This window comes from Triticum dicoccoides, chromosome 7B (genome assembly GCF_002162155.2).
Source record: "Triticum dicoccoides isolate Atlit2015 ecotype Zavitan chromosome 7B, WEW_v2.0, whole genome shotgun sequence".
Taxonomy (NCBI): Eukaryota; Viridiplantae; Streptophyta; class Magnoliopsida; order Poales; family Poaceae; genus Triticum; species Triticum dicoccoides.
Window position 1 is genome coordinate 507,507,735 of NC_041393.1, and position 15,603 is coordinate 507,523,337.

Below are 15,603 nucleotides of genomic sequence, written 5' to 3' on the forward strand. Positions count from 1 at the left end.
TGGAGACTTCATATCTCTCAATCCGGGCATTTGCTTGAAATATTAACTTCAACTCCTGGAACATCTCATATGCTCCATGACGTTCAAAACGTCGTTGAAGTCCCGATTCTAAGCCGTAAAGCATGGCACACTGAACTATCGAGTAGTCATCAGCTTTGCTCTGCCAGACGTTCATAACATCTGGCGTTGCTCCAGCAGCAGGCCTGGCACCCAGCGGTGCTTCCAGGACGTAATTCTTCTGTGCAGCAATGAGGATAATCCTCAAGTTATGGACCCAGTCCGTGTAATTGCTACCATCATCTTTCAACTTTGCTTTCTCAAGGAACGCATTAAAATTTAACGGAACAACAGCACGAGCCATCTATCTACAATCAACATAAACAAGCAAGATACTATCAGGGACTAAGTTCATGATAAATTTTAAGTTCAATTAATCATATTATTAAAGAACTCCCACTTAGATAGACATCCCTCTAATCCTCTAAGTGATAACGTGATCCAAATCAACTAAACCATGTCCGATCATCACGTGAGATGGAGTAGTTTCATCGGTGAACATCATTATGTTGATCATATCTACTATATGATTCACGCTCGACCTTTCGGTCTCCGTGTTCCGAGGCCATATCTGCATATGCTAGGCTCGTCAAGTTTAACCTGAGTATTCTGCGTGCGCAACTGTTTTGCACCCGTTGTATTTGAACGTAGAGCCTATCACACCCAATCATCACGTGGTGTCTCAGCACGAAGAACTTTTGCAACGGTGCATACTCAGGGAGAACACTTCTTGATAATTTAGTGAGAGATCATCTTATAATGCTACCGTCAATCAAAGCAAGATAAGATGCATAAAAAGATAAACATCACATGCAATCAATATAAGTGATATGATATGGCCATCATTATCTTGTGCTTGTGATCTCCATCTCCGAAGCACCGTCATGATCACCATCGTCACCGGCGCGACACCTTGATCTCCATCGTAGCATCGTTGTCGTCTCGCCAATCTTATGCTTCCACGACTATCACTACCGTTTAGTAATAAAGTAAAGCATTACATCGCGATTGCATTGCATACAATAAAGCGACAACCATATGGCTCCTGCCAGTTGCCGATAACTTGGTTACAAAACATGATCATCTCATACAATAAAATTCAGCATCATGCCTTGACCATATTACATCACAACATGCCCTGCAAAAACAAGTTAGACGTCCTCTACTTTGTTGTTGCATGTTTTACGTGGCTGCTACGGGCTTAAGTAAGAACCAATCTCACCTACGCATCAAAACCACAACGATAGTTTGTCAAATAGACTCCGTTTTAACCTTCGCAAGGACCGGGCGTAGCCATACTTGGTTCAACTAAAGTTGGAGAGGCAGTCGCCCGCAAGCCATCTCTGTGCAAAGCACGTCGAGGGAACCGGTCTCGCGTAAGCGTACGCGTAAGGTTGGTCCGGGTCGTCTCGTCCAACAATACCGCTGAACCAAAATATGACATGCTGGTAGGCAGTATGACTTGTATCGTTCACAACTCACTTGTGTTCTACTCGTGCATATAACATCAACATCATTAACCTAGGCTCTGATACCACTGTTGGGTTTCGTAGTAATTTCAAAAAATTTCCTACGCGCACACAGGATCATGTGATGCATAGCAACGAGAGGAGAGTGTTGTCTACGTACCCAACGCAGACCGACTGCGGAAGCAATGACACGACGTAGAGGAAGTAGTCGTACGTCTTCACGATCCAACCGATCAAGCACCGAAACTACGGCACCTCCGAGTTCGAGCACACGTTCAGCTCGATGACGATCCCCGGACTCCGATCCAGCAAAGTGTCGGGGAAGAGTTTCGTCAGCACGACGGCGTGGTGACGATCTTGATGAACTACAGCAGCAGGGCTTCGCCTAAACTCCGCTACAGTATTATCGAGGAATATGGTGGCAGGGGGCACTGCACACGGCTAAGGAATCGATCACGTGGATCAACTTGTGTCAACTTGTGTCTATGGGGTGTCCCCTGCCCCTGTATATAAAGGATGGAGGAGGAGGAGGCCGGCCAAGGCAAAGGTGCGGCCAGGATAGGGAGTCCTACTAGGACTCCAAGTCCTAGTAGGAGTCCACCAAGAGGGGAGGAAGGGAGAAGGAATAGGAGGAGAAGGAGAGGTGGCCGGCCCCCTTTTCCCTAGTCCAATTCGGACTAGAGGGGAGGGGGGGCGCAGCCTTTTTCTCCTCTTCCCACTAAAGCCCATCAAGGCCCAATACTCTTCCCCGTATTCCCGTAACCCCCCGGTACTCCTGAAAATACCCGAATCACTCGGAACCTTTCCGAACTCCGAATATAGTCGTCCAATATATTGATCTTTACGTCTCGACCATTTCGAGACTCCTCGTCATGTCCCCGATCTCATCCGGGACTCCGAACTCCTTCGGTACATCAAAACTCATAAACTCATAATATAACTGTCATCGAAACCTTAAGCGTGCGGACCCTACGGGTTCGAGAACAATGTAGACATGACCAAGACACGTTTCCGGTCAATAACCAATAGCGGGACCTGGATGCCCATATTGGCTCCTACATATTCTACGAAGATCTTTATCGGTCAGACCGCATAACGACATACGTTGTTCCCTTTGTCATCGGTATGTTACTTGCCCGAGATTTGATCGTCGGTATCCAATACCTAGTTCAATCTCGTTACCGGCAAGTCTCTTTACTCGTTCCGTAATACATCATCTCACAACTAACATATTAGTTGCAGTGCTTGCAAGGCTTATGTGATGTGCATTATCGAGAGGGCCCAGAGATACCTCTCCGACAATCGGAGTGACAAATCCTAATCTCGAAATACGCCAACCCAACATCTACCTTTGGAGACACCTGTAATGCTCCTTTATAATCACCCAGTTACGTTGTGACGTTTGGTAGCACCCAAAGTGTTCCTCCGGCAAACGGGAGTTGCATAATCTCATAGTCATAGGAACATGTATAAGTCATGAAGAAAGCAATAGCAACATACTAAACGATCAGGTGCTAAGCTAATGGAATGGGTCATGTCAATCAGATCATTCTACTAATGATGTGACCTCGTTAATCAAATAACAACTCATTGTTCATGGTTAGGAAACATAACCATCTTTGATTAACGAGCTAGTCAAGTAGAGGCATACTAGTGACACTCTGTTTGTCTATGTATTCACACATGTATTATGTTTCCGAAAAATACAATTCTAGCATGAATAATAAACATTTATCATGATTATAAGGAAATAAATAATAACTTTATTATTGCCTCTAGGGCATATTTCCTTCAGTCTCCCACTTGCACTAGAGTCAATAATCTAGATTACACTGTAATGAATCTAACACCCATAGAGCTTTGGTGCTGATCATGTTTTGCTCGTGGAAGAGGCTTAGTCAACGGGTCTGCAACATTCAGATCCGTATGTATCTTGCAAATCTCTATGTCTCCCACCTGGACTAGATCCCGGATGGAGTTGAAGCGTCTCTTGATGTGTTTGGTCCTTTTGTGAAATCTGGATTCCTTTGCCAAGGCAATTGCACCAGTATTGTCACAAAAGATTTTCATTGGACCCGATGCACTAGGTATGACACCTAGATCGGATATGAACTCCTTCATCCAGACTCCTTCATTTGCTGCTTTCGAAGCAGCTATGTATTCCGCTTCACATGTAGATCCCGCTACGACGCTTTGTTTAGAACTGCACCAACTGACAGCTCCACCGTTTAATGTAAACACGTATCCGGTTTGCGATTTAGAATCGTCCGGATCAGTGTCAAAGCTTGCATCAACGTAACCTTTTACGATGAGCTCTTTGTCACCTCCATATACGAGAAACATATCCTTAGTCCTTTTCAGGTATTTCAGGATGTTCTTGACCGCTGTCCAGTGATCCACTCCTGGATTACTTTGGTACCTCCCTGCTAAACTTATAGCAAGGCACACATCAGGTCTGGTACACAGCATTGCATACATGATAGAGCCTATGGCTGATGCATAGGGAACATCTTTCATATTCTCTCTATCTTCTGCAGTGGTCGGGCATTGAGTCTTACTCAATTTCACACCTTGTAATACAGGCAAGAATCCTTTCTTTGCTTGATCCATTTTGAATTTCTTCAAAATCTTGTCAAGGTATGTGCTTTGTGAAAGTCCAATTAAGTGTCTTGATCTATCTCTATAGATCTTAATGCCTAATATGTAAGCAGCTTCACCGAGGTCTTTCATTGAAAAACTTTTATTCAAGTATCCCTTTATGCTATCCAGAAATTCTATATCATTTCCAATGAGTAATATGTCATCCACATATAATATCAGAAATGCTACAGAGCTCCCACTCACTTTCTTGTAAATACAGGCTTCTCCGAAAGTCTGTATAAAACCAAATGCTTTGATCACACTATCAAAACGTTTATTCCAACTCCGAGAGGCTTGCACCAGTCCATAAATGGATCGCTGGAGCTTGCACACTTTGTTAGCTTCCTTTGGATCGACAAAACCTTCTGGTTGCATCATATACAACTCTTCTTCCAGAAATCCATTCAGGAATGCAGTTTTGACATCCATCTGCCAAATTTCATAATCATAAAATGCGGCAATTGCTAACTGTTGGGTTTCGTAGTAATTTCAAAAAATTTCCTACGCGCACACAGGATCATGTGATGCATAGCAACGAGAGGAGAGTGTTGTCTACGTACCCAACGCAGACCGACTGCGGAAGCAATGACACGACGTAGAGGAAGTAGTCGTACGTCTTCACGATCCAACCGATCAAGCACCGAAACTACGGCACCTCCGAGTTCGAGCACACGTTCAGCTCGATGACGATCCCCGGACTCCGATCCAGCAAAGTGTCGGGGAAGAGTTTCGTCAGCACGACGGCGTGGTGACGATCTTGATGAACTACAGCAGCAGGGCTTCGCCTAAACTCCGCTACAGTATTATCGAGGAATATGGTGGCAGGGGGCACCGCACACGGCTAAGGAATCGATCACGTGGATCAACTTGTGTCAACTTGTGTGTTTAGAGGTGCCCCTGCCTCCGGATATAAAGGAGGAGAGGAGGGGAGGCTGGCCGGCCAAAGAGGGAGGCGCAGGAGAGTCCTACTCCCTCTGGGAGTAGGATTCCTCCCCCCAATCCTAGTCCAACTAGGATTCCTCGGAGGGGAAGGGAGAGAGGGGGGCCGGCCACCTTCTCCTAGTCCTAATAGGACTAGGGGAGGGGAAAGAGGCGCAGCCACCTTGGGCTGCCCCTTTCTCCTTTCCACTAAGGCCCATGATGGCCCATATGGCTCCCGGGGGGCTCCGGTAACCTCCCGGTAACCCGGTAAAATCCCGATTTCACCCGGAACACTTCCGATGTCCAAACATAGGCTTCCAATATATCAATCTTTACGTCTCGACCATTTCGAGACTCCTCTTCATGTCCGTGATCACATCCGGGACTCCGAACAACCTTCGGTACATCAAAATGCATAAACTCATAATATAACTGTCATCGTAACCTTAAGCGTGCGGACCCTACGGGTTCGAGAACAATGTAGACATGACCGAGACATGTCTCTGGTCAATAACCAATAGCGGGACCTGGATGCCCATATTGGCTCCTACATATTCTACGAAGATCTTTATCGGTCAGACCGCACAACAACATACGTTGTTCCCTTTGTCATCGGTATGTTACTTGCCCGAGATTCGATCGTCGGTATCCAATACCTAGTTCAATCTCGTTAACGGCAAGTCTCTTTACTCGTTCCGTAATACATCATCTCACAACTAACATATTAGTTGTAATGCTTGCAAGGCTTATGTGATGTGTATTACCGAGAGGGCCCAGAGATACCTCTCCGACAATCGGAGTGACAAATCCTAATCTCGAAATACGCCAACCCAACATCGACCATTGGAGACAGCTGTAGTACTCCTTTATAATCACCCATTTACGTTGTGACGTTTGGTAGTACCCAAAGTGTTCCTCCGGTAAACGGGAGTTGCATAATCTCATAGTCGTAGGAACATGTATAAGTCATGAAGAAAGCAATAGCAACATACTAAACGATCAGGTGCTAAGCTAATGGAATGGGTCATGTCAATCAGATCATTCTACTAATGATGTGACCTCGTTAATCAAATAACAACTCATTGTTCATGGTTAGGAAACATAACCATCTTTGATTAACGAGCTAGTCAAGTAGAGGCATACTAGTGACACTCTGTTTGTCTATGTATTCACACATGTATTATGTTTCCGGAAAATACAATTCTAGCATGAATAATAAACATTTATCATGATTATAAGGAAATAAATAATAACTTTATTATTGCCTCTAGGGCATATTTCCTTCACTCTCCACCACGATCTGAATGGAATCGTTTAATTTTCTTTTCAAGTTGATTCTCAACTTCTGCCTTATAGATTTTAAAGTAGTGTAGAGCCTCATCTTTAGTATTTAACAGATACACATAGCAATACCTAGTGGAATCATCTATCAATGTCATGAAGTATTTCTTTCCACCTTTAGTCAATACACCGTTCATCTCACAAAGATCAGAATGTATGAGTTCTAATGGTGCCAAGTGTCTCTCCTCCGCACCCTTGTGAGGCTGGCGAGGTTGCTTAGCTTGCACACATGACAGGCACTTAGAACCTTTGGCTAAAGTGAAACTCGGGATTAAATCCAACTTAGCTAGCCGCGTCATAACACCAAAACTTATGTGACAAAGACGTGAATGCCAAACCTCAGATTCATTAACACTCGAATGAATATGGTTCACGACTTTATTACAGAAATCTGCGAGGGAAAGGCGGAACATCCCTCCGCTCTCATAACCTTTTCCAACAAATAGTCCATACTTAGTAACAACTAATTTATTAGACTCGAATACCAACTTAAACCCTTCTCTACATAGAAGGGAGCCACTAACGAGGTTCTTCTTGATGGCGGGGACATGCTGCACGTTCTTCAGCTGCACGATCCTTCCCAAAGTAAACTTCAGATCGACCGTGCCAACACCATGAACAGAAGCACTCGCGCCATTCCCCATCAATACGGACCCGTGGCCTGTGACCTGGTAAGAAGAGAACAATGAAATGTCAGCACACACATGAACACCTGCACCTGTATCCACCCACCAATCGGTAGGCTGAAACACTGAAAAAAAGTAAATAAATTACCGTACCTAGATGCACCATTCTCATTGTTGTCCACAATCATGTTGACAGACTTGGAGTCCTGTCCTGACTTCTTAAACTTGTTTGGGCACTTGTTGGCCCAATGTTCAGTCGAACCACAAGTAAAGCAGCCCTCATCCTTCTTGTTCTTCTTGAAGGTCTTCTTACCCTTCTTCTTGAAGTCGGTATTTTGTTGGACACCGTTCTTTCCCTTGAACTTGTGGGAGTTGAAGTTCCTCTGGTTCACCATGTTGGCAACAGAAGTCCCTTCGGCCCCTTTTCCGTGCGAGTCCTTTTCCCTCGAATTCTGCTCAACACTCAGATGGCCAATGACATCCTCCACAGAGAACTCACGCCTCTACTGTTTCAGAGTGGTGGCAAAATTCCTCCAGGAATTGGGGAGCTTAGCGATTATGCAGCCCACGACAAACTTGCCCGGTAACTCGCACTTCAGAAGCTCAAGCTCCTTAACAATGCATATTATCTCATGAGCCTGCTCCAGTACAGGACGGTTCTCAACCATCTTGTAATCGTGGAACTGCTCTATAATATACATCTCGCTCCCTGCATCGGCGGCCCCGAACTTAGATTCGAGCGCCTCCCACAAGTCCTTGGCGACATGCACATGTAAATATGCGTCGACCAGTTTATCTCCGATCATGCTAAGAACTGCTCCGAGAAACACAGTGGTTGCCTCCCTGAATGCATTCTCCTGTTCAGGAGGAATCGTTCCCGTGGACACACCGGTGACCCAGAACACGTTCATAGCCGTGAGCCATAAAGTGGTCTTTGTCTGCCAACGCTTAAAATACGTACCGGTAAACTTATCCGGTTTCAGTGCTGCGGCAAAGCCACTTGCCAAAAAATTCCTACACATAATAGGTTTTTGGATTGTTGAGTAAATAGGCAATTTCTCGATTAAATTAATCTACGAGTAAATCACTAGCATGGCATTGACTAAGTTGATGACGTACTGACTTTGATCTAAACATGCACGTACTAAGCAAACAATAGACAAATCTACACATACTGCTAGTACTGCTAATATGAAAATAATCAGGAGCGGGATAAACGAGTTATACCCTCCAGTAGGCCATGCAGAGGTCGCGGCTTTGGTGGCAGCAACGTCCTCGGTGGCCTTCTTGTCGGCTTCGGCTTTCTCGGCGACGGCACGGTCAGGGTCGGTGGACATGGTGATGATGAAGGCGACGCGGACGTAGAGGAAGTAGACGATCGGAAGCGAGCAGTCGCGTAATCGCTGCCCAAAAACCTATTCGCCCCTCACCCCGTACAGGAACCAGAAGGGCGTGGTTTCGGAGACCTGCTCTCCTGTCGACCGTGTACGCGGCGGACGGGATGGAGTCACCGGTGGCAGCAACAGCAAAGGAACGACGATGGGCGTGCGCGTGAGAAGATGTGATCTGTTCGTGGCGGCTAGGGTTAGGGGACACAACACACTTATATAGACGCAGCCGCGTGGAGAGACGTGGGCTTGACCCACGTCCGAGTCCGTGACAGCCCACGATCCGACGTCTCAGATCGTGGCCCTGCTGTCAGAACCTCTCCGTTAGTGACTGGCAGAGCTCGGCTCATTCCCGCAACCCGCGGCGCGGCGCCTCATGACGTGGCGAGGCGAGGCGAGGCAGGCGGCGGCGGAGGAGGAGCGCGCGAGGGCCTCTTCTCTTCTCAAGCTCCAATAGCATGTAGAAGAGCCACCCTTATAAACCACTCCAACTTTCCTTCCACTAGCATGGTGGGACTAAACTTCCCACCACCTTGTCATGCCACCTACATGGGCCCTTAGAGATCAAATCTGAAATTGTTATATGGGCTCTAGGCTCATCTCACATTTCAACACTCCAAGCATGGCAAGAGGTTTGGACACTGCGGAGAGATTGCAGGCTCACAGGGTGAAGCACCCTAGAGGTGGGAGTACCAGATATTCTCCCCTCTTTTCCTTGGCTGCCCCATCCTTGGAGCTTAGTTATTTAGTCGTGGTTCTGATTGGTTTTTTGTTTTTTATATACATGCAAGATTGTATGCTAGAACTGTAGCGAGTTAGAGCATCTCCAACAAGCGTCCAACGCACGGCGCGCTAAAAACCAATTTGCAGCACGCCGATCGTCTGATTTGGTCGGCGCGCAGCGCTGGCTCCAGCAGCCGCGGTAAAATGCAGCGCGCGCGCATAGCTCCAGCAGGCGCGCGGGCTCTGGCACAAACAACGTATGCGCTCCAAACACAAGCAAAAAGATCAAACACAAACAAAATAAATCACAATAAATAGTTCAATTTATTATTACAACTCAAACAAATAGTATCTTTCATCAATACAACAAATAGTTCAACAATACAACATCAAACGCACAAATCACGATGCTCTTTGGCGGCCATTCCAAGCCCACCACTCCTCAATGAGATCCTTTTGAAGATCATCATGTGATGTCGGATGTCGAATGGCATGATAGGAGGCAACAAAACGGGCCATCCTTTAGCCCTCCGCCACACTCGCACAGGATGTCCCAAGAGCTCATAGTGAGAGTAGTCTACATCTTGGCCACGCCCATTCTTGATGATCATGTTGTGCATGATCATACAAGCGTGCATTATGTACCACAGCATCTTCTGATCCCAAAATCTAGCCGGTCCTCTCACAATAGCAAATTGGGCTTGCAAAATCCCAAAAGCTCTCTCCCCATCTTTTCTAGCCGCCGCCTGAGCATTGTCGAAATCAAGATTTTTCTTACCTTTCGATTTTTTCAACGGCTTCACAAATGTTTGCCATTTTGGGTAGATGCCATCCGCAAGATAGTAGCCATAGTTGTATGTACGACCATTAGCTACAAACTGCACCGGTGGCAGTTCACCATTTGCAATCTTATTCATCAGCGGTGACCGGTTGACAACGTTGATGTTATTCAAAGATCCAGGCATTCCAAAAAAAGCATGCCAAATCCAAGTCTCTTATCGGCCATCACTTCAAGGATTATAGTGGAACCCTTTTTTGGCCATGGAATTGTACATGGAATCGGCCTTTGGACAATTCTTCCAACTCCAATGCATGCAATCTATTGAGTCAAGCATACCTGAGAACCCGCGAGCTTTGTTCATCTCCAATAGCCTTGCGGCGTCTTCAGCATTGGGAGATCTCAAGTACTCCGGGCCAAACACTTGCACAATTCCGACTGCGAAGCGCTTGACACACGTGATGGCTTGGCTCTCACCCATGCCAAGTGATCATCAACTAGATCAGCGGGGATACCGTATGCCAACATACGCAAAGCGGCTGTCACCTTCTGAAAGGTGCTATGCCCGAGCTCTCCGGCGGCATTCCTCCTCTGCTGAAAAAACCGATCATAGATCGCTAGTTTCTCTGCAATGCGCCTAAACAACTCGGTGCTCATCCTAAACCGGCGACGAAAGTACGACTCGGGGTATATGTGATTCTCCACAAAATAGTGCCCCATTAATCTGTTGTGGGCATCGATCATATCCCTCCAAATTTTCTGCCGACCCATAACCGAACCACCGTGCTTCGGTTTTTTTATTGATATTCATAGCTAGGATCATTGCAAGTTCCTCCTCCTCTTCCATATCAAATTCTTCTTCGGAAGAATCATATGACAAACTCATCTACAATGTTCAAAACTAGGCTATAAAAAACTACAAACAACATGCACCAAATTCATGTAAAAATGTGAAGTTGAAAGCAATACATACCTTGCGGGCGTTTTGTCGAACACCTTGAGGGCGTCGAGCGGCAGTGGGCGGCCTGGCGTTGTTCGTCGGAGGACTGTCGCGCGCAACGGGCGGCGCTAACTAGAGGGTGACGGAGAAAGCCGTGCAGGGAGAGACCGGGGAAGCGCCGAAACGGTGGGCGGAAGAAATGGGGTGGCGCGGGCGATGGCGGCATCAGCGGCTGGATAGATAGGTGGAGTTGCGAGCGAGCGCTCGAGAGTCCAGCGCGCGGGAGCAAATTAGATATGCCGCGCGGGCGGTTTTTGAGCGTCCGCTGAAGCGCCCGGAGCGGTAGCGCGCGCTAAAAGCACTAATTTTTCAGCGCGGCCCATATAGCTGTTGGAGATGCTCTTAGTGGTTTTCAGAGGTGTCCAACAGTAAGACGCAGCATTGTTTCTCAGCTCAGGATAGGATTTTTACTTTTTAATTTGTACTCCCTCCGCTAAAGAAATAAGAGCATTGAGCATTGTTTCTCAGCTTAGGATACGCACTTGCTTAACTAATATAAGAGCATTTAGATCACTGCTTAACTAATATAAGAGTACCTGTCTTTTGACTTGCCCAGGCGTGGTATTCATGCTAAGCTCAATGTTCGATATTTTTTTGTAATTGTAATTCTGCCTTAGGAAAAAAGGCAAGATCTGCTAGAGTTGCTCCAGAACGGGAACTTGAAATCGTTAGTACGAAATCATTACGTTGTTACTCCCTCCGTCCCATAATATAAGAGCGTTTTTTACACTACACTAGTGTCAAAAACGCCCTTATATTATGGGACAGAGGGTGTAGTTGTTAACTGTCCTAGAGCAGATTTTCTTTTGTGATCCACTTCAACATAGAAACATTCAAGGGGTAAATAAACCACACAATGCATTTTGACTGCTTAATGGCCGAAACCAAGAACAACGACAGCAGGTGTATATGAGATAGTCTGACCAAGTTCCTCAAAATCTTAGCATAAGATACTACAAAATGCCCTCTTAACATAACGGGAGATTGACACAAATGGCAAAGTCTTTTCTAGTCATAATTAAGCACTCAGCAACATTGCCACAGGGATACCGTCCTAAACCAAGCAAAGGCTGATAGTGAATAGATGAAGACAGAAATGTTCTTATTTCTTCTTGGCATCTCCGGCCTTGGTCTGCAAAAGGACGCAGAGAAAATTGATTCAGTCACATGATCAACAAACAGAGCATATTCAAGCGCAACTTGACCTAAATGTGAAATTTGCTTTGTTAAAACTGACCTTCTTCACACCACGGATCTTCTTTGTCCTGTTCTTCCTTTCCTTGATCTGCTTGCGTGACTTCTCTACCTTGGTAGCAAGGCCGTTCTGGCAAAAATGCAAAGATATTAGCAAGTCCAGACACATGACAGGAATTGCAACCATACAATTTCAAATGGAAATAGCCAATCTATGCAATTCAGTGCCATGTTGTACCTACTATGGAAAGATGCATGTTCAATGTCATGCTTGTGTACTGAACAAATCATAAAACATGCATGAAAATAACCACTCTATACCATGTTTATCCAAGCAAAATCTCTAATTGTGAAAGCAGTGGGCAAAGTAACAGAGAGTAAGCTGGATAACAAGCACAACAAATAAAAAGAAACAGGAATGATAACAAGCTGTACTGAAAGTCCAATAGTACTGGACTATAAATTAGGGTAACAATGACACAGAAGATGGGAGCACCTAGCACACATTAGCAAAACAAAAAGGTACCACGCTTAAAAGGAAATACATATACAAACACCTCATATTAATAAAGGTTGCTTGACCTATCTAAAACACAAGTGTTATCTATCAATACATTTGGGGATTAGCACTAACAATACAGAAGACCAAATGCTAACAAGGCAATCAACTAACTTGTTCAGTTACAGAGTAAGCTCATCTGCAGCCCCATCATGATAACCACAAAGAGCAATGTCCACAGACAAACCTTTGGTTAAACAAGGTAGGTATGGTCTCAGTTCATCTCTCAATTCACCAACATGACTGATAGGCATGTTAATACATCTACCATATAAACCTTTGGTTCAGAAAAAGTATGCAAACAACTTTGCAACCAATGATATCACAATCATAGTGCCATTCTAAACAAATAGCACATTTGATTCAAGGTATGAGGTGGGTCCGCCAAACCCCTTTTTTGGAACAAAGGCTGGGTAAACTAAACCTGACCAAAGCATTAACCCTGCAAACTAGGATTGAAACGACCAACCAAAAAGGTTGAATTAGCTGGTCCCAAGAATTAGTGTTCTAAATTCCAATTTTCTAGTGCTGACTAGCTTAGCAAGCAATGACTTAAGCTAATGATGTTACTTCCGAAGCATAAAATGAAAGCAAACCTAGTTATCTAACTCGAAGCGAACGCAACCTAAGTGAGCAGCACAAAATTCACCGACACTAAGAAACCATGGTTAGATCAATACAAATTACTACATCTTGACCCATAGGTGAGCACAGCGGAACCAAATACAAGCGCAAATCTAGACGAAACAACGCAACGAAGCTACATGTGAAGAGCAGACGAGGGCGAAACGATCCATACCCTGATGAGGCGGTACTTGGGCTCGAACTTCTTGGCAGATTCGAGGTTGTCGTAGATGAGACCGAATCCGGAGGACTTGCCGCCTCCGAAGTGGGTGCGGAACTTGAACACGAAGATGCAGTTGGGGTCCTTCACCTCGTACACCTTGGCCAGCCTCTCCTTCAGCTCCGCCTGAGCACAAGAACACGAACGCTTCAGAACCGCCGACGAAATGCAACAGAGCTAAGGGACGAGAGGAAGGGGACGAGATCTCCAACCTTGGAGACGTTGGCGCGGCCGGGGTGGATGACCTCGAGCACGAACTGCTTGCGGGCGAGCAGGCGGTTGGTCATGAACTTGCGGGTGCGGAGGGTGACCGCCGTCGTGGCCTTGGCGTCTGCCATGGCTTATTCGACCTCGCTTCGCGGTGGGCTGCCTGCGGAGGAGGTGGCGGCTGCGGCGGCGCGAGAGGAAAGCGGAGGTAGAGGGGAGGGGAGGGAGATGCGCCTGACCATGTATATATCTTGTGAAACCCTAGGGAGCTAATCGCTTCGTGTGTGGGCCGAGTTGGGCTCTCCGGAGCCTAGTTTCGTTCTTCGTGCGTGCTGGGCCTTCACCATCTCACGTATCAATCTGCTTCTTCCATTGTAAAAGGCCCAGGTAACCTTTTTCTCTGCGAATGTAAAGGCCCAGGTAACTCCTACAGAGAGGTTTCTCAAAAGAAAAGAAAATTAACTCCTACTCACTCCGTCCCATAATATGAGGGCGTTTTCGCTTATATTATTGGACAGAGGGAGTACACAGTAACGCCCTAAAACCCTATTAACAACGTCCTAACAGAAAGGAAGAAAGCTTTTTTTATTGTGGGAAAAGAAAAGAAGGAGGTTGATTGGACTGGAAAAAAAACTCCCTTGTTACAAAAAAAAGTAAATGAAAAACACGCCCTTAGTTTCAAATTAATTGAGTTCTAGATATTTCTTAAGTCATTTTTTAGGGTTTTTTGGCGGAAGAACTTTTGATCTATTCATTAACTGTCAGGGCAAGTACGAAGAACACTACATACAGGTTCGCAGACCACCTAGCAGCCACTACAAGCACTGAAGCGAGACAAAGGCGCACCGCTGTCATTGCCCCCTCATCGGAGTCGAGAAAACCTTATTGTAATAGATAGTCCAAAATGTCGTCCTGCTAAGGCCCCAAAGGACCAGGACACCAAAACAGCAAGTGTCACCAATAAAGAGAAGCACAGATTAGATTGGAAGTCCCCAACCTCTAAACACACGATCACAGGCGAACGAATACCGAAACCAATCGGCTCCACTAAAGACAAAGGCCGACCGGATCTCGTGACATCTAACAGAGACAAAGCCTTGTCGAGACAGGGGCTAGGCGAGTGGAACCTTATTTCATCTTTAGGGAGTTGTTGTTGTCTCGTCTTCCTAAGTAAGACAGAAACCCTTACAAAAATAAGGAAAACACCTAAAAATGAAGCTCTCCCACCAACAAGGGTCGGGATGCACCATGCAGGGAAAACCCTATTGTCGGGATGCCTTGGATCACGAGCGAAGGGGTAAACGGTGTCCAAAATTTCTTTAAGTTTAATCAGGTTTATGGAAAAATTGACATCTAGAACACAAAATAGTTTTCTTAGATTATTTATAACATATATTTTCATACTATGTATATATTATATTGTAAATCTTAACATATTTTTTCTATAAACTTGGTCAAACTTACAGAAGTTTGTCTTAGAATAGAACTAGAAGTTCAAACATTTTGGAATGCAAGGAGTAGCATCAAAAGTATGTGGGTGTAGTATACCACAAAAAACAGTATACAATTTCTTTCTAGAAAAATTGAAACATATAAAAGTGTTAATCTATCACCTAGGTACTTTCTCAGACACTACTCGGTGACCAGTGGCGGAGCTATGGGCCGATTGTTGGGCGGGCTAGACACAGAAACTACATTGAACACTTGATTCTTAGGCCCAATTTTTCTGTCTTCCTTCCCTATTTTCTCCTAGGTTGGGCGGGCCAAGGCTCAGTTTGGCCCTCACGTAGCTCCGCCCCTGTCGGTGACGTATTCATTGTTACCCCCCCCCCCACACACACACACACGCACACACT

General features: G+C 45.6%; 1 protein-coding gene across 1 annotated transcript; it reads right to left on the bottom strand.

Annotated features, from left to right (window-relative positions):
* Positions 1-11,784: 11,784 nt before the first annotated feature.
* On the bottom strand, positions 11,785-13,979 carry LOC119336990 (40S ribosomal protein S24-1). The gene is made up of 4 exons (XM_037609084.1): positions 13,753-13,979; positions 13,496-13,666; positions 12,181-12,267; positions 11,785-12,075 (listed from the first exon to the last, which is right to left on the bottom strand). The coding sequence occupies exons 1-4, from the start codon at positions 13,876-13,878 to the stop codon at positions 12,046-12,048; spliced, it is 414 nt and encodes a 137-aa protein (XP_037464981.1). The 5' UTR covers positions 13,879-13,979; the 3' UTR covers positions 11,785-12,045.
* Between the last annotated feature and the right edge of the window lie 1,624 nt (positions 13,980-15,603).

What these genes read in the sequence shown, in the direction of transcription:
- LOC119336990 (XM_037609084.1), bottom strand. Translation starts at nt 13,878, where the DNA reads ATGGCAGACGCCAAGGCCACGACGGCGGTCACCCTCCGCACCCGCAAG. An exon ending in CCAAGTACCGCCTCATCAGG is followed by an intron (nt 12,268 to 13,495) that starts GTATGGATCGTT and finishes CATTTTTGCCAG; the next exon opens with AACGGCCTTGCTACCAAGGT. An exon ending in AGATCCGTGGTGTGAAGAAG is followed by an intron (nt 12,076 to 12,180) that starts GTCAGTTTTAAC and finishes GTCCTTTTGCAG; the next exon opens with ACCAAGGCCGGAGATGCCAA.